The sequence below is a fragment of the Poecilia reticulata genome, chromosome 13 (genome assembly GCF_904066995.2).
Source record: "Poecilia reticulata chromosome 13, P_reticulata-male-v2, whole genome shotgun sequence".
Classification (NCBI taxonomy): domain Eukaryota; kingdom Metazoa; phylum Chordata; class Actinopteri; order Cyprinodontiformes; family Poeciliidae; genus Poecilia; species Poecilia reticulata.
In genome coordinates this window covers 26,840,838-26,854,340 of record NC_088842.1, presented here as the reverse complement: position 1 = coordinate 26,854,340, position 13,503 = coordinate 26,840,838, and the positions used below count along the sequence as shown (strand labels likewise).

The 13,503-nt window shown below is 37.2% G+C and overlaps 1 protein-coding gene across 6 annotated transcripts; it reads left to right on the top strand.

Annotated features, from left to right (window-relative positions):
* The first annotated feature begins 5,407 nt into the window (after window positions 1–5,407).
* Window positions 5,408–13,416, top strand: LOC103474983 (arfaptin-2-like). 6 transcript variants are annotated; one of them, XM_008426324.3, is made up of 11 exons: window positions 5,408–5,550; window positions 5,629–5,685; window positions 5,873–5,981; window positions 7,294–7,402; window positions 7,809–7,871; window positions 8,409–8,495; window positions 8,641–8,738; window positions 9,454–9,675; window positions 9,748–9,905; window positions 10,019–10,193; window positions 12,154–13,416. In XM_008426324.3, exons 3-11 carry the CDS (start codon window positions 5,883–5,885, stop codon window positions 12,307–12,309), a joined length of 1,167 nt encoding a protein of 388 aa, XP_008424546.1. In that variant the 5' UTR covers window positions 5,408–5,550; window positions 5,629–5,685; window positions 5,873–5,882; the 3' UTR covers window positions 12,310–13,416. The 6 variants fall into 6 exon arrangements, with proteins under 6 accessions (XP_008424546.1, XP_008424544.1, XP_008424543.1 ...); XM_008426322.3 differs by having other exon boundaries at window positions 5,629–5,711; XM_008426321.3 differs by having other exon boundaries at window positions 5,462–5,757.
* Window positions 13,417–13,503: the final 87 nt, after the last annotated feature.

Below are 13,503 nucleotides of genomic sequence, written 5' to 3'. Positions count from 1 at the left end.
CAAAGACATTTCTTTATCTTTGGGACTCCAGCAAACCACGGTGAGTGCCATTATTCACAAATAGAGAGGGAAAAAAGGAACAGTGGTGAACCTTCCAGGATGCTGGCCTACCGAAATTTTTCTGAGAGTGCCTTTGTTTGACTCATTCAGAAGGTGAAAAAAAACAACCCCAAACCACATCTAAGGCTCTGCAGGCTTCAGTCAGAGAAACTCTAAGACCCATCATGACATTGGCTAACCCTTGATGCTCTCCAAGATTTCTGGATTGATGAGAAAAAGAAAAAAAAAACTGAACTTTGTTAAAGCAATATTTCAAACCATTGCACAATAGGAATACCATATGATGGTGGCAGATTAATGGTCCAGGACAGCTTTTGCTGCTTCATCATCTGGATGATTTTTCTGTTATTTCATCTTGAATTATCCTCTTGAATGTAGACGTTCCTCACAGAAATTATATCATTGAGATAATCCAAGTGCACTTGGTTTATGAAGCAGGATAAAAACCTGAGGAATACTAGCGATTGGGTGGTTTAAACAAACAAAGAAAAAACTAATTAAAGGTTTTGAATTGGCCCAGTCAAAATCCAGGCTTAACCCTGACTGAGATGGTGTGATGTGGCCAGGAGACGTTTCATGCTCCAAAGTACTTCAGTGTGACTAAATTAAAAACAATTCTGCAAAACAAGAATGTAGAAGACTCACTTCCAGTTACTGTGAAACAATATGGCTGTTGTTCCCACCAAAGTTTGTTGGGGTAGTTTGTTTTTTGGTTTTTTTAAATGAATGAATGCATTATTTGAAAACCGCTTTCTGTATTTTATGTTCCTTGAGTTGTATTGAAGTTAAAGCATTTAGCAAATGTGCTGTTGTTGGTGTGCTGGTTCTTTAAAAAAGTTGGTGAAAGTCCCAGCACTCAAAGATCCAAGATAATGATGAATTACTCTCTTTGGTGATTGAGCTGCCAGTTGGAAAAGGGGTTGATTGACTGTTTTTAAATGGTATCTAAAAGACACTACAAAAAAAAATCACTTCCATATGCTCTCATGTGAAAATTGTGAAACACTGTTAATTTTACTGGAGTCTTCATGCAAGCCGCATTGCTGTCTATTGTTTTCTTTTTCGCTTCACTATCCGTTTCCAGAGCCTTGTTTTCTGCTACAGAGAACAGACGACTGTGAGAAGATGAGGTTCACTCCCCACATCTGGAAGCATGCTTAATGATCACTGAAAAACAAGATGAACTATTTTCTAAAATGACACAGGGAGGGGTAGACTGCAGCCTAGGTCTCACGCTTCCCCCATCCTGCCCCCCGATTTTATATTCTGCGTTTGTGACGAGCAGTGTGGTCTCAGCGGAGACTTCTCCTGCGCTCTTTAAAGTTTAATTTGGACTTGCCCTAAATTTATAGGCAACACTAAATTTATATTCTCCTGCGTGAGAAATGAATGCTCCTATCCAAGGGTGAAAATAAAGGTTTACTACACAACCCCAAATAATCCCTTGTTGAAAAATCCAGCTGTTATAAAGTTACATCTGTGATGGGTAACACTTTAGCATGCTTAATTGTGAGAGAATTTATAATTAAATTATGTCTTAATTGTCCTTAATTGCAACTTGTCCAACCTGCAGCCTTGTGCAGGTTTATTTAAAAGTGTAACACACATTTTCCTTTCTTTCTGCTCTGATGAGTGGAATAGCTGCTTTTATTGTTTTCAAAATCTCAACAATTAAACATGAAATGTATTTGTTCTAAAAGATATGTCAATGCTGCTAAATCTACGGTTAAAACTTTAATGATATGCTCTGATTAATGTTTTTGACAGTTGTCATGAAGTGTCATTCGATAAATAATGACACTTTTAATGCAAAGTTGCTCTAAAAGTTGCATTGAAAGTAATATTGAAAATGCCAACTTTGCATTAAATTGTCATTATTTACAAAATCATGGAAAGTTGGCACTTTAAGTGGATTTTTAATGCAACATTTAGAGCAGCTTTGCATTAAAAGTGTCATTATTTACCGAATGACACTTCATGACAACTGTTATAAACATTTATAAAGACTTCTTTATGTTCATGACAGGTGTTATTTCATGTGACAGTGTCATGTCAGTCTTATGTAATGTCTTTGGTAACACTTCAAATAAAGTGTTACCAAATAGGGTAACACTTTAGGGTAATAGGGTAACGCTTGGGAGAACCCAAGCAATCTGTTTGCAGGAATTTGCAGATTAAACCACATTGCCTGGCATTAAATTCAGACTAAGTCTTTCCTCTTTAGTGTCAGGTAGCATGATAAAGCTGATTTTCATTGCTAAATCCCTGAATAATGACTTTCCTCAAACTCAAAAGTTTATAGACATTTCATTTGTAGAGCTGCCCTTTAAACTTTATGTTTTAAGTCAAATGATCCTCCACAAACTTCTCATAACAGTCTGTTTGAACAGCTTTACAGCTCAACCCCCAGCTTTTCAAAGGAGCTGATAACAGAGGTTTGTGATGACCCCTCCAAAACAATGCTGTCTCTCCGCCACTCATTAACTAAATGGATGGTATGCTTAAGGTCATTGTCTTTTTGGAGGACACGTGTGCCAAAGCGTTAACCTCCTCAATGATGTCTTTGAGGTGTCGCGAGACGTGTTTCCACATAATGATCTTTACTCGTGATCGTGAAAAAATAGGTTCTGTATAGACAACATACATTAATAAGTTGTGTGCATGTGCTTTCTGTTGTGTGCTTTCATCCCATGGCTAATTCCAGTGTCATAATTACTCACTTGAGCCATTTGCAACACTTGCTCAAGGAAAGGATAACAGTTGTTGCCTTTTCATGTGACACATATACCTGACATCACATGGGAGATATCATTTCAGAATTGATCATTTTCTGTCTCTGAACCGAGCCATAAAGGGGCAATAGTTTTCAGAGTTTAATAGAAAGCTGTTCTTCTAATAAAAGGCTGGGCTGCAAGGAATATGTGGTGACATTCATATGAATGTCAAGACCAGAGGGTTTTGGGCAGAATATTGCAGTGTAATTAAATGATGAAAATCCTGGTGACCAAGCAGAACAATAAACTGAAATGACACCAAGAAATGGCAGACAGAAATGTTATCTTCCACAGTCTTATTCATCTAACCCTATCAAATATTTTACCTTTAGTTCAGTTGGATCAGAGAAGTCTGAAAGTAAAACTTTTCTCAGTTTAATGTTGACGAGGATGTGATTTTGAAGAGTAAACGAGTGAGAAGCAACACACCTTAGCCTTCAGAGGGCTAAAGTAGAAATGAGGAAAAAAAGTCTTAAAGCAGAAGGACAAAAGTCTAAACATGTTTACCAAATTCTACAGCTGCATCATCCAGAGGATCCTGTGCAACACTGTAGTCAGTGATAAACTAAATACTTTTACCAATATGAATTAACAAGAACATGCAAAACTCTGAGTTACGGTGGCTATACAGCACTATGCATAAGAGAAAAATGTGAAATGTGATACAAGCTGTCATTGGTACAAATAAACTGTGTTTGTTCCTTTTAAAGAGAAAGTATGTGAAGTCCATTTTTTTTACACAATGTTGTATTGTTGTTCCATCACAAAACACATACCTGGAGTGTTGGTTTGATTCTTTCACAGAGGTTTTAAGGAATCCTTGAATTTACCGTGGCAACCATTCTAGGTGCCCTAACACCTGCTAGTACAAAGCACCACCTATTTACCCAAAGCTCCTCCTTGAAGCTGCAGTCTCCAGCTGAGCTTTCACCACAGAGACAAAGAAAAAAAGGCCAATTTTAAGGCGTCAAACCGCAAAGTCACATTTCCTTTAAAGGGGTGGTATTATGTCTTTCCTTCCAGGCACATAGTGCCATTTTATAGCACAATCAAGTAACCATGTGCTTGGAAAACACATAATGACACCCCCTTTAAACACAAGGCAGCCATGTTGGAATCTGAGGTGAAGGTCAATGACCAAAAAAATGTCTCTTCTAGTGGCATTGTATCCCTAGTTGGTACAAAACCTTGAATCCACTGACCCTAAACTGCCGAATCAGAGGAAACTACTTTCAGGAGGGCTGATTAAAAATCTATTAAAATTCCTTGGTACTGAAAGGTGTATTTTTCTTTGTATTTACACTAAATGAACTATTGAAGATCTGAACTTTGAATTTGAAATGAAGTCTATTCTTTCAATTCAAATAGTCCCATTTTTATTTCATAACCTATATGTAAACAGTTGTTAATGGCTAACATGATGTGGATCTATTTTTCTTTTCTCCCTGGCTGAACAGTCTAACAGTCTTTCACTATGCAAAAAGACTGCTGAACTGTCAGAAAGATCTTGATTAGAACTGAAACAAACTGATCAAAACAAACGGGGCCAATGATTAGAAGTTGAAATCAATTGATGATGTTGGAATTATACTTGCCTGAGGTCTATCCTCAGGCTTTTCACTCTTCTATTTACATGGTTGAATTTGATGAGACGCTGCAATAATTTCAACAGTAAAAAGGCAACAACTGTCATTAGAATGTTGAAACCAGAGGCAGCAGCATAACAGATTCACATAAATCTGCAAATCTGTTGACATGCTTATTTGTTGATTAGAGCTGAAACAATAATACCCTGTCTTCTCGTATTTGGGATTTTTTATTGGCTTTGATCTGACAATAGTTTTTTTTAATATATATATTTGCTCTCAACAAGCAATTTTAGAAGTTTGTGAGGGGAGCAGGGAATGGGAAACAGTTGTTAAGGAAAAGAGTATATTAAGGAAGATCGACCATAGTGAAACTATCAGCGTAACGTTGTGTGTTTGTGCATTAATCTGCATTAGGAATGGTTCTCTGTTCAGAGCTTGAGTAATTACAGAAAAACCTCCCCATTTGGAAACCATGTGCAACTTCCATGCATCCCTGATTAAAATAAATTGGCCAAATATCTAGAAGTGTGGTCAGTTTACTACCAAGCCTCTCAGACTGTTAACATCCCAAAATAAATGATTGTCTGCACATTTTAATTTATTGGGATGTTGTCATCAGAAAAAGGTGGTAAATTCATCTTAAAGCTTAATTCAATAGGGTTCAACAAAAATTTAATAAAATCTAATTTACAAGTCGACGGGCAGCCAAGAAAATGTGCCTCATCATTAAAATAAACACGAACTTAGAATGACATCTAGCGGACTGTCATAAAACTGCAACTGATGCAAACGCTCTATGGCTACGTCAACAGTACTACGTGGAAGATGAAGCTGTGGGTGGAGGTGATGCTATGAAAAGGGTATTACATTTCACAATAAGAGCTTCTGGTTAACTTTACTGATCCCTCCCTCTTATTTTGCAACACCTCACACTCTTGAAAGAGTAACCCAGGTTTTTACTTCATATTTCTTTTTCATGTGCATGTTTTAAACGAGCTGCGTGATCAAATAAATATACCGGAGACTTTTATTTCGAAGGGATTTTATTAAAGCCGTTAGCTGGCTAGATGCAGGGATTTTCTATGGGTGCAGACAGAAAATCATGTGAACGATTTAGGATTAACAATGTATGCTCTCGGAGATATTAAATTGAAAACAATGGCGCTTTTCTGTTGAATTAATTCTACATTTACATTTTCTTTCAGTTTAACCGCGACTTGTTTCCTTTTCGAAAGACTGGATTTGCCTTTCAACACACAGTGGTGAGGATTGGAGGCTAGCTCGTCAGGTAGCAGCAGGCAGCCACATCAGCACCGCTGTTCCCAGTCACACACGTTAGCATCTGAGTTATCGAGCTGCTGGTTTTGATTTCGCATGGATTTAAAGAGCCTTGGGATTAGCTTTTGCCAAGGTAGAAACAATTTATCATCCTGTGTTGGTTTCTTGCAGAGATTTCATCATGGCAGACAATATCATGAGCAAGGCTGCTACCATGGAGATCCCCATTAATAGCAATGGGGATACAGGGACTCTGACTGAAGATGATAGCCTGGAGCAGGTGAGTCAACTTTTATTTCACCTCATAATATTTTAATACATGATGCCACTGAGGTGTTTTTGTTTTCTTACATATTACCTGGCTGTGTGTTTAGGTCTTAAACTGATTAGGCCAAATGTTAGCTTAACCCTGCAAAAGCCTGCAGGGTTGTGAAAGTATTAATAAGTCACGTTTAAGATTAGCCGCTGGTTAAGAGCATGTGCATGGAATACATGATTTGTTTGTCCAAGGTGGCACCAAAGAGTATTTTTTTGTGCTTCAGTCATTGATAATCATATGCATACCTTTTATATATAATGTAACGATAAAATAATATGCAATAAAACAGACAAATTTTAGGCAAGAAATAAAAAAGAAAAGCTACATCAACGTGGTTGCATAGCACCTTTAAACAAAGACTTTGTTCAGGAATGTTTAATTTAACTTTTGCATTCATTCTACAGTCGGAAGCTATCTGCATGTAACATCTTGACTATGCATTTAGTTGCCCCAACAAACTTGCAGAAGTAATAAACTCTGATTTTAGCTATGCCAGAACTTCATTTTTTTTTTGTCTGTCTAAGCAATTATTTTGTTCTTTTGGATTGAATGTGATGCTGAAAAATCACGTTAATGAAATACCTCATCATCTTCCGGGCTCTGGCAGCCACATGGAAGTATTGGGTTTCAGTTGTTCATGATATCATCCACTTTGACAAAATGTTGACAGAAGGAACCCCCGGTGCATTATGCTGCACCCAGCAGTGGGCCAGACAGACTTTTCTTTTCCTTTTTTTGTTGCTGAGTTGTTGAGGTTTTACCATGACTTATCCCTGGTCTCCCTTCTTTGTTTCTATGTCTAGAACAATTGTCATTTTAAGGGGTGTGTAAACCTTAGGATTGGCTAAACGCAACATAATTCTGTCACCCTTCAGCAGAAAGGTATCTGTCATTGTGACTCAGATTAGGTCTGCTTAGATCATACAAGTTTAGTTTACTATTTGTGAAGCAGCATTTCAATGTGCACATAATGATTTAAGTAAGAAAATAAATAGTACACTCATATTTCCTCTTTAGTTTTAGTCAAACAGAATCTAAAGTAGGCATGAGAAAATTGCTTGCTTCTGATTTTTACTTTATTGAAATGACACTTAATTTTGTTCAAGGTGTCTCAAAATGGTGGCTCATTGCTAATTTATGTCCCGTTTAGTAAAGCTGGCTGAAAAACAATGCGTGGAGGATTGTATGCATTTTCTTTTTTTATGCCTTTTTTTTATGTTTTTGGCCCTTTCAACCCTATATGTGGAAATCTTTTTGGATGTAAATCCCTCAGGATCTGCAGCAGGTGATGGTGTCTGGACCCAACCTGAATGAAACCAGTATCGTCTCAGGAGGCTATGGAGGACCGGCTGGGGGCATCATTCCAACAAGCTCCATCAAAGGTATTATCAGGAGATCAAAGGCGTTGTTTTTTTTCTTCATTTTGATGACTTTTGTTTCTTCTAAAAGCTCATATTTGACGATGCACTATTAGTTACCATTTCATATCTCATTTTTAAAAAATGTGCTCTATGTACTTTTCCAAGGCAGACATGATTTGAAGTAGCACACTGTTCCATCCACTGTCTGTTTTCACTCTCTTGTCAGAAGCAGGCTGCTCTGAGCTTAGCCAGAGATCTGTCAGTGTTGTTGAATGCCTTAAAGGAACTCCAAGCAGCTCACTAATGTAATGCGCCCTGAGGAAACCATAGCAGAGCTAGAACGCTTCCTCCTCGTATGTTATTGTGCCTCTAAGGAACTCGTGACCTCTAGGCTGCTGGTTCATGTTCCAAACATCATATTCCTTAGGGCCTGGAGTTCGCTACAACCCTGAGTATCTGGACAGAGGACGGGCACCTGCACCAGGACTAGGTGGCTGTGTGTTCTAATGACAATTTTTTTTTAATTAAACCTTTTACATGTTGGGATTTGTGACATTCTTTAAGAGTTTTTTTAAATTGCTTGACTAAAAGGATTGTATGCAACTCTGCTCGTATCTATTGACTCACAGCATTGGTAAACAAGACTGTATTGCAACCTTCAGAATTAGGGATGTACTAACGTGATATTACAGTTTTGTCTCTTAAAATGTTGACCTCATGTCCAGTTTACTCCTGTGGGCTGTAAAATGAGCTTTGGATGACTGTTTTGTTGTCACGCTGCACTTTCATTGTGACCCTAAAATTGTGCATTTTCTTATTTTCTTTTAGTGACTTTTATTTTTGCATGAAAAACCTGCATCGTGGACTGTTATGTCTTCAAACGCACTGCAACATCATCTTCACCAAAACCAGTTTCTATATGTTCCTTCAGCTTGTTATTTCACTATCAAGTTCCTGTGCATAAGCTTCCTCATTATCTGTGACCTTTTCTCATTCTTGCTTTTCATCGCCACCATGCTCATTTCAGACATTCGCATGAAATCCAGGGGAGTTAACCTGGCTAATAATAATGCTTCAGCCAGTCGACTGGCTCATCACACAAACCAGCATCCAGGTATCACCCGGCTCCTCACTATCTCCATCTTATTCTCGCTTATTGTCATGATCCATCAAATATACCACAACCCTGCAAATTAAAAAAAAAAAAATACAATGTCCCAAAGTATACTCAATATTTCTTTCTTTTTTTCTCATCTAAGGGTCACTGAATCATACTAATTCAACTGAAGAAGTTTCTCGTGGTGTGGCAGTGGAGAAACTGGACAGTGTAAAGAAATGGGGCATTAATACGTATAAGGTAATGCCAGTCGTGTGCTACATGTTTAAACTGTAGAAAACATTTGCCATGCTAAACTGTATGTCCATGTACTGCACAGTATATGCACTCAGTACATGGTTAGGGCTCCTTTTGCATTTTATCAGTGCAGCATGTCAGTAAATAAATATCAGTCTTCAGCTCATCTGCATTGTTTGGTTCTGCTGTCACTCATCTTCCTCATGATAGATGAATAATCCATGAAAGGAAGCATGAAGTACTCTAAAATCCCCTGGCAGACGGCTGGACTGACTTTTTACTTGATAACACATTGTGGACCAATGCCAGCAATTGACATGGCTCCACATAGGTCTGACTGTGGACAAACTCAAACTAGACCTCCTCAAACCTTCATTTAGTATCTCTCCACTCTTCATCCAAACTGCGGGGCCTTGATTTCTAAATTAAAAGCAAACGTTGATTTCATATGCAAAGAGGACTTTGGATTTATTTTTTTCCTTTTTCTCCTGAGTTTGAGACGTTGGATGTTGTCCCTGACTTAGGAGTGGCTTAGCCCGAGGACTGTGCCAGTGGTGGCCCATGAATCACTGACTCCAGTCACAGCTACAAATTATTTATGCTCTTTGCAATGAATCTGCATGAGTTTCCCTTTTTGTATTGAATTACTGAAATGAAAGTAATGTTAACTGGCCATCTTGTTAGGAATAAACCCATATTATCTTTGTGGCGGTTTTAGTGTACAAAGCAGATGTTCTCTGAGAAGTTCGGCAGAGGCTCTCGAACGGTGGACTTGGAATTGGAAGCCCAGATCGATGTTTTGAGGGACACCAAGAGCAAATACGAAAACATCCTAAGACTGGCGACTGCGCTCATCACTCATTTCCAAAGCATGGTGCAAACGCAGCAGGCTCTCGGGGACACGTTCACAGACCTGAGTCAGAAGTCCCCTGAGTTACAGGTGCACCGATGACTCAATGTCCACGTTGGATGGTGTCAAACAAGCGATTAAAACTTGTGTGTATTCCTGCAGGATGAATTTGGGTATAATGCAGAAACACAAAAGCTGCTGTGCAAGAATGGTGAGGCTTTGCTGGGTGCCATCAACTTCTTTGTGTCCAGCGTGAACACCCTGGTCAATAAAACCATGGAGGATACTCTGATGACAATCAGACATTATGAAAATGCAAGGTATAAAATGTTGACACCTTACTTGAGAGATTTAGTAACATAAATAAAATATTTGCAAGGGGAAAGCATGTGTAAAGTTTGAACTGTTTCTGTTCTTTCTGTCATGTGTGCAGACTTGAATTCGATGCCTATCGCTCTGATCTGGAGGAGCTAAGCTTGGGTCCAAGGGATGCAGCTGCTATGGTCCGCATCGAGATGGCTCAGCAGGAATACCACACCTACAGAGAGAAATACGAGCGGCTTCGCAGTGATGTGTCCATCAAACTTAAATTTCTGGAGGAAAATAAGGTTTGCTTTGCAGATTTATACGTCTTCCTATTTTATTTTCTGTCATAAACTTGTTTTGACTAGTGGTGGGACTCGAATAAAAATCTTTAAAAGAGTTGATTGCAAGGTCTGTAATTAGTCACATTTTAATTGAAAACTATGCATCAACAAAATAAGCAACATAAGCAACATTTTAGATTCAAAAACCCTTTTTGACTGTAAATTACTGGATAAAGAGAGATGAGCTCAACAACAGATGTTTTTTTTTTAATATTTATTTATTTTGGTTATTCAACCATCCGATTGGTGCAAAGTGCTGTTATTCCAATTTAGCTTTCAAGTGTTTCAGGACCCCTGATCATTCATGTAACTATCTGTTTGTAAAAATAATAAATAAAATAAACGCAATTAATTGAAATGACTTTTTTAACAAATTAAAATCTATCTAATATATCAAAATGAACGCATTAAAGTCCCAGTTCTAGTAATTACACGTTGCGATAAATTCTAGGAAATTAACAATTTGTGCAGTTTCTCTTTTTATCATTTTTGTCCAATAAATGCAATAATGGTCTCAACACTTAGTTGGTCCACACCAGTTTCCAAATATACACACTATTGATTATTACTTACCTTTGAACAAAGCCTTTACTTCACCTTGAAAACATTCCATTTTCAATTCTTAAAAAAGTCTTTGTATAGGAATTTGATCATTTTTATGCAAGTCATTAGAAGCTCGCCATGCTTCAGTGATTATGCCATGACATCATTGTTGGCTGTGGTTACACATAAGCAGGGGCACAAATGTGACCACACCCAAACTCTGAGATCACTGATGCTTGATGTGGTGTTTAAGCCGAAACTAGCACGTAAGCTTCAAACCAAGGAGAAGAATAAGGTGCTTCTTTCAAATGTCACTTGGAAATTAGTTGATTGTAATAATGCTGAGTATTAAAAAAGCAGTCTAGTGTAAGACAAAGCACTTGAGAGGTTAAAAAACCCCAAAAAACACAAAGACAGACATAAAGACACGAGAGACGCAACATAATGACAAACTGAGTAAACAGTTAAAACAAATAATGTGAAGAATGGAGAGAGCTGTATCACTGTGATTTGTGTAAAATAAGCTTGGCACTACAGGGGTTAAGGCTGCAGAGAGCCATATGCCACGTGAGAAGCACAAAACCCATGCCAAGAGTCACAAAAAGACTCCAGAAATTTTACATATTTAGACCCCTGAAAAGAAAACATTTCTTTTAAACATTTGTCGTGATATAGGTCTTACATTTTTTTTCCTAATGTTCTTTAAAAAATCTTAAATTTTACTTGGTGGAACATTCAGAAACTCTGTTTGCCCCCCCTCCTTATCTCTGCCTTGTAAAATTCAACACAACCATTGTTTTCAGAAGTCATCTAATTATTACATGGAGTCCATCCACTAGTGTGTGATTTAGTCCCACTATAATTCAAGACCCCTGAGTTACAACATAACTCAACCTAACCTTATTATTTTGTCAGACGTTAGTGAACAAACACCATGAAGACCAAAGAACACATCAGATGGGTCAGGGATAAAATAATATACCAATCTATAAACATAAGACAGAGCACTGTTCCAACCCCCAAGGAGAAAATGAAAAAAAAAATATGGCACCATTGCAAATATATCAAGACTGTGTTAAGCTCAGATGACAGTGAAACTAGTACATATCCAAATCACACTTTTAAGGTTGTTTTGTTTGTGTGTGGTTAAAAAAAAAAAAAAAAATGAAAATCTTATCACTTTGACTTCACTTTTTCCACTATTTTGCACTGGGCTGTAATAAAATCGAACTAAAATATATTACAGTCTGTGCTTCTCATAGAACATGACATGAAAAAGTTTAAAGGACTGTTTCTCTGTGAATTTTTAAATATTCCTTTTTCCATTTTGTTTGCAATAACATAATGTTCCTACTCATTATTATTATTTTTTTCCTAGGTAAAGGTGATGCACAAGCAGCTGCTTCTCTTCCATAATGCAATCTCAGCTTACTTTGCTGGCAACCAGCAGCAGTTGGAACAAACTCTAATACAGTTCAATGTAAAGTTAAAGCCTCCAGGGTCAGACAAGCCTTCCTGGCTGGAGGAGCAGTAATGGACGCACAAAGTTCATCTGCTTCTTGACATTTTCAGTGACGCAACAGATGAGTGGTTCGAAGGATATATATTAAATGATTAGGACCCAGATTAAAAACCTTTTTGTAATGTTTTTTTAGTATCATTTATGACATAGATGAAAATATTCTTTTTTTTCTTTTTGTTACATTACAAACCTCTTATTTTGCTATTCTTATAGTTGGCACAATCATTTTCAGACATGTCACCTATTTATGTTCAAGGTTGTAGTTTAGTATGGAAGTTCCCTCAGGCAGTTTTGCACATTATTTTTCATTTTTACCTAAAGATACACGTAACATGTTGGCGTATATTAAATTTGAGGAAGTCCACAAGTTGGAGCAGCACATCACATCCCTGAGATGGTGTACATAACGTTATGACATATCATCTTAAATGGTATTTATTTTCTGAATCATGTTCTTCAAATTAACCTATCGTGTTTCTCCTGTCACTTTGTGAAATGCCTTCCAGAAGGGTCATTGTACAATGAACTAATATTTGGAATGAAATTACTTTTTTTTCTTTACTCTGATAAACAGTCATTATCACTTTGGTCTTCTAATTTTTTGATTATCCTCAGATATGCTGTAATGAGCGCAGCAACACTACAGGTTTATTATTTCTTTCTTTTTTCTTTCTTTTTTTTTTATCAAACTTTCTTTACCCTACTGTGTTTTGTCATATTTCGCATCAGTGCATTTGTTTGATCCTTTGTCAGTAAATGCATATATTTCAGTTACATAGACTAAAAAAGATCAATAATCAGTGTCACCCAAGTTAATTTTTGACTGGTATAATACCAAGTGACTATAAAGCTATGAACAGGATGCGAGACTTATTCTTAAAGTCTCAAACCATAGAACACAAACAGTAAAATCCCAATAACGAATGCACTTTAGTTTAAAAACAAAGGTCAGTGTCCCTTCCAAGACAGAATGTAGAGCGTACCTTTTTTCATATTTTATTTATTCACCTGTTTGTAACATAAGTGTATAATACTGAGGGTTCTCTAAGGTTGTAGTTGGCTGGTTGTATTTTTCCTCTGTCTGCATTTCCAATAAAGTGCTGGATGTTATAAGTTTCATTGAACTTTGTGGTTATCTATTGTTGTTGCATTCAGATTTGTTCAGAACTAAAGCTTACTGTGTATTATGTTTTTATATGAAACAAA